General features: G+C 39.0%; 1 protein-coding gene across 1 annotated transcript in view; it reads left to right on the forward strand.

Moving 5' to 3' along the window:
- LOC107103360 (NACHT, LRR and PYD domains-containing protein 12-like) overlaps positions 1–5,023 on the forward strand; it is a 65,647-nt gene that overhangs the window by 35,169 nt on the left and 25,455 nt on the right. Inside the window, exon 5 of the mRNA XM_015403034.1 lies at positions 4,574–4,750. Coding sequence (XP_015258520.1) covers positions 4,574–4,750 — 177 coding nt within the window. The remainder of the gene's footprint in view (positions 1–4,573; positions 4,751–5,023) is intronic.

Below are 5,023 nucleotides of genomic sequence, written 5' to 3' on the forward strand. Positions count from 1 at the left end.
CCATAGAGAGCGTTCTGACCAGCTGTCTCACTGTGTGGTGTGGAGGCTGCAGCGCCTCAGACTAGAAGAGGGTGAGAACACCAATGAGGATCATGGGGGCTCCTCTTCCCTCCATTAAAGACATTTTATCCCAGCGCTGCGTGTCCAGAGCCTGTGGCATCATCAATGAACCCTCACCCCCCCACCATGGACTGTTCTCCCTGCTGCCCTCTGGGAAGAGGCTTCACAGCATTCAATGGAGGATCAGCAGGTTCTACAACAGCTTCTTCCCCACCACCATCAGACTGCTAAACTGTTGAGAAAACTGTAAATCATGCCACAGACTCCGAATCACACTGATAAAATCAAACCAAAAATACTGCATATTTGCACCATATATATTAATGCTTTTGTAACACAGTTGTTACTAGAGAAATGTGAAAGTAAGTTTTAACTTGGCAAAGGTGTATGAATGACAAATTAATTGTTGGGCCAGAAGGTTCGGCTACGCTCAGAAGAGGTGAAATGAATGAGACCATAGGCGGATCTACTGGGGTGGCATAGTGTGGCAAATGCCACCCTAAATGACAGCCTTGCCACCCCAGTTGGCGGGAGGGGTACCAAGGCTTATAAATTATGGATAATTATAGAATTATGACCGCTAATGTTAGACTGCAGTGAATGCAGCACGAGAAGGCGCGACAGCGACTGAGACTGATTAGTTTTGAAAAACCGAATGGGGCAAAGAGAGGGAGCCAGGGGTCATGGGGAGAGGAGACACGGATGAAACAGGGAAAAACTGATTAACTATCTATAGAGAAATTAAATCATAATGAAAGCACAATGTTGCTAGCATAGCTGCATGGCTGATTTACAGATGATAAAAATCAGGTTGCAGAACGTTATTTCTCTAAATATGATGTTAGTTAGGCCTGACATCTCAGGCTCATAAAGACATATTTGCGGTCAACTGTGACAGAAAAGACACTATCAGGTTTGGCTGTATGCAGCATTGAATCAAAATGCACAAAGGATCTAAATAAATTTGTGAAGTGTTTTGTTGAGCAACATGAAAATCGCCGCATTCAGCTGTTATAGTCATGTTAAATTTATGTTATGCTCTCTGGTGAGCCTTTACAGGGCTGTTACATTTTGTTTTGGCACCTGAGAAAATCTGATATTTCCTTTAAAAAAACCAAAAGTGTTAAAAGTAAAGTTAAAAATGTGATACTGGTGTAAATCCTACATAATATGAAGCAGTGTTGTTTCTTTTTTTTTGTATATATAGTATGAAACTATCCAGAAATGACCTGTATGAACCTACTCACAAAATGTTTTGTACTTTTTCAGACTAAGCAAAATGTATTTTTATGTTGCTTCTTTTCAGATTTGTGGAGATTTCGATGTAACATACAGAACCTGCCTTTTTGTTGATTTGTTGATACAGCAGCTCTATCTACAGCATATTTACATGCATGAAATGTCCCTTTCTTGTTGCCTTAACTGCTGTATGTCAAGTTGCTGAGGAACAAATGGGGTAAATGTGTGTTCAGAGTAAACAACACATAGATGTTTGGGTGCCTTGACCTATTTATTTCTACTGTGTAGTGATGCTCACTTTAGTACAGCTCAGTCCATAGATCTCTGATGGGAAAGTTTTTCATTCTATAGTTTCTTCTTGTGCAAATGCTGCAAAGCTGCCTCTCTGACAATCAATATCACACATCTGCATCTCAGCACCTGTGTCTTACCTTAATACCTTTCCTGTTATAAGGCCCCACAAGAAGTAGTGTTATCATTCTTCTATCACCTATTAAGTGAGATTACGTTGTATGATGTGACTGTAAAGTGCCTTGAGATGACATGTTTTGTGAATTTGAAGCTATATAAATAAACTGAATTGAATTGAATTATGTATTTCTAAGAACTGTTTGACATGAAACACTTACTGTATATACTATTTCTCACCAAACTGTGATAACTGTGATTAAATTCAGTGTAAACAAATGCCATATGTTGCCACCCCTCAAAAATTGCCCCCCTCTCACCTCCCCATAAATATTTTTCTAGATCTGCCCCTGAATGAGACTCAGACAAAGGGGTAAAATTAGAAATTGCCGGCTTATTTTAATTACGTGAAAAAGAAAAAAACAGAAGAAGAACAAGAAAAAAAAATACTTTAATAGAGTTTCCTGTCTGTTTTTCTTGGTACCAAAGAATCCTCAGTAATGGATGTTTCACAATCACAATGGTTTTTTTTCAATTCTTACCTGGGTGCGCCTTCTTATAAAAAGAAAAAATAGGATTTGATCCAAAACAAAAGACAGCTTCAATGGCAAAAAATTTTATTCAGCAACACAGACGTCAAATGTTTCCAAGCATGAAATCATTTGGTAGGTATGGTTCTTATCACACCAAGTCCAATTTTCTGCACTTGCATATATATATGGGGTCCTTTAAAAGTCCATAAAGATTCAAAATGGAATGTCCAAAAGTCCAGGGGAATGTGTGCATGTGTGTAATGGAGAGTAAATACAAGGCAGTGTATGTGGGACCTTTCTTGCGGTTGACCTACCTCACCGTGCCGTGCAGCAAGACAAGTTGATAGGTTCGTCTGAAGGATTTGCTCGCTGTCAATATCAGATCCATCAAAAATTTAAGGAGAACAATTAACTTGATCGATCTCATGAGAAGAACGCAGCAGCATAAAAATGGCGCCACCTTTAAGCCCTGCGACTTTACAACTAAAAGTACAGAGAACCAATCTAGTTAGTAATTTTTTTTAATACATCATTTTGTCTGTAAATGTGAATAAATCCATGCTCAGCATCAGCAGTGATCATATTCTCTCTATTTTGTCTTCATTTCGTACATTTTTTCCGTATACTTCTGTCTCTTTTCTCCTGCTGGTCAGTTAAAATTTGTGCTGCAGCCGAAAGAAAGGAGGAGGCCTGCACTCTCCAAGTGGTGGGCGGGACAATTGTGCCACTTTGCAGCAGCTCATTGGCTAAGAGTAGTGCAATACAATTTCAATAGTTAACCCTTTTTGTGCTGATCATGTGGGTTATCTAAAATAAACCACATATAAGACTTTACATTTGGGAGACTTAATGCTTTTACTAAAACCATATTTAAATGTGGATTATACTTTTGTTTTTGCACTTTGTTTTTTTCTTTTTTCTCCCCAGCTGTTTACATGTAATAACTGCTGCACTTTTTAGCTGTACTAAACAAAATTTTGTTTTGTGTACAACCTGTGTATACAATAAAAGTTATCTAACTCTAAGTCATACAAGCTTCCTTAAACTCATTGTGGTAGCAAACAAGGCCTTTAAGTTAGACTGTTTTATTTTAAAGAGATCTCCCATTTGATAGGATGATTAAAGGCAATAGGAGGTGAGACAGGTATTGCTGTCTCATGCTTCTCCACACCCCATCTCCCCTGCAACACTTCATCTGTTTACGCTGCAGAGCTGTGTGATAACTTTTCTCAAAGCTGATGACAAATTCCCCCACGACATTGAAAACTAGGTCCACTGGTGGTCCAGAGTTCAAAGGGTTGTGGAAGGTGAGCAAGTAATCCTTGGAGAATTGGCTTATTCTGTTATGTGCCATAGCGGTTCTTGGAAGTTGCTCCGGATGTAGCCAAGGGGTGTCTTAGGGATTTTCAGACATAAGGCAGGGCAAGGCAAGTTTATTTGTATAGCACAATTGATTTAGATTAAAACAAAGATAAAGAAAAAAAACATCAGAATAGCAGGTAGTGAACTAAAAAAAACGGATGGACAACATCCTTAAACTAATGATACATGAGTTAAAAGTTTAACTTCAACAGTCAAAGGCAGCTTTAAGAAACAAATTGGTTCTTAATTTTGACTTAAAAGAACTAAGGTGATCATGTTAGCCTGGTGCTGTTACATTTTCTTAGAGGTGTTCAAGCAGGAGCTAATATGCACTGAAGGGTTGCTTAAAACTGAGAGTTGCCAAAAAGACAGACCAGATTTTTACTAGCCTCCTTGCTGATAAAGCTACACACATATTTAAATATTAGTGCTATTTAAATTGTGTATGCTTCTACATAGTGTATACATCAAGATATATACATACTATATATATGTGTGTGTATGCTCTCTCTGCTTTTTCTTCCCATAGTAGCTTCATCTGGTCTGTTCATGTAAGAGTTGCCTTTGGTATCTATGCTTTTTTTTCTATGTCTGCTTCTGTCTCCTTGAACCCCAGTGGGCCTCAGCAGATGGCCGCTCACACTGAGCCTGGTTCTGCTGAAGGTTTCTTCCTGGTCAAAGAGAGTTTTCCTCTCCACTGTCACTATGGGCATGCTTAGTGTGAGGGATTGGTGAAGAAACAATGACAAAATGCAAGTGCTACTCCTGTCTCTGTTCAATCTCAGAACTGTATTTTTGTTTTTCTCTGTGAGGGTTTCTTGGCAGTTGGTGACCAATTAATGCTATACATACTAATGTATACATCTGTAATTTTCAATGTTTTTGTTTTGTTCAAAGTTGAATTTTGTCCCTGTCCTTTAAGAAGGAGTTAAAGTCCTAATAACTATAAAACTTGTTTTATTATTTTTCAGATTAAAGAAGTGCAGTTTGTCAGAAGCCAGCTGTGCTTCTCTGGTCACAGCTCTAAAGTCCAATCCCTCTCATCTGACAGAAATTGATTTTAGCGGAAACAAGGACATGGAAGATGCTGGAGTGAAGGAGCTTTTTGTTTTTCTGCAGAATCGCTTCTGCAAACTACAGAGGTTGAGGTAAGACCCTTTGTTTCAGACTAGTGCTATTTATGATCTTTATGATCTTACCCTGCAGCTGCAGGGTAGAGGTGCAGCTTTAATATCTCCAAGCCAGAGAGGGAAATGTTATGTTCGGAAACATGCGGTTGACCGTTCTCATCTGTCCGGTTGGACTGTGTGAAGCGATGCACTGAAACTGACAAGTTACTGTGACTTTAAGGTTTGCAGCATCTAGGTACGGCAATGCCGTAAAGTGTTGTGTGTGCGGCAGTTCAATAAAACGCCTTAAAC

Source organism: Cyprinodon variegatus, unplaced genomic scaffold (genome assembly GCF_000732505.1).
Source record: "Cyprinodon variegatus isolate N-32 unplaced genomic scaffold, C_variegatus-1.0 Scaffold1430, whole genome shotgun sequence".
In the NCBI taxonomy this organism is placed as follows: Eukaryota; Metazoa; Chordata; class Actinopteri; order Cyprinodontiformes; family Cyprinodontidae; genus Cyprinodon; species Cyprinodon variegatus.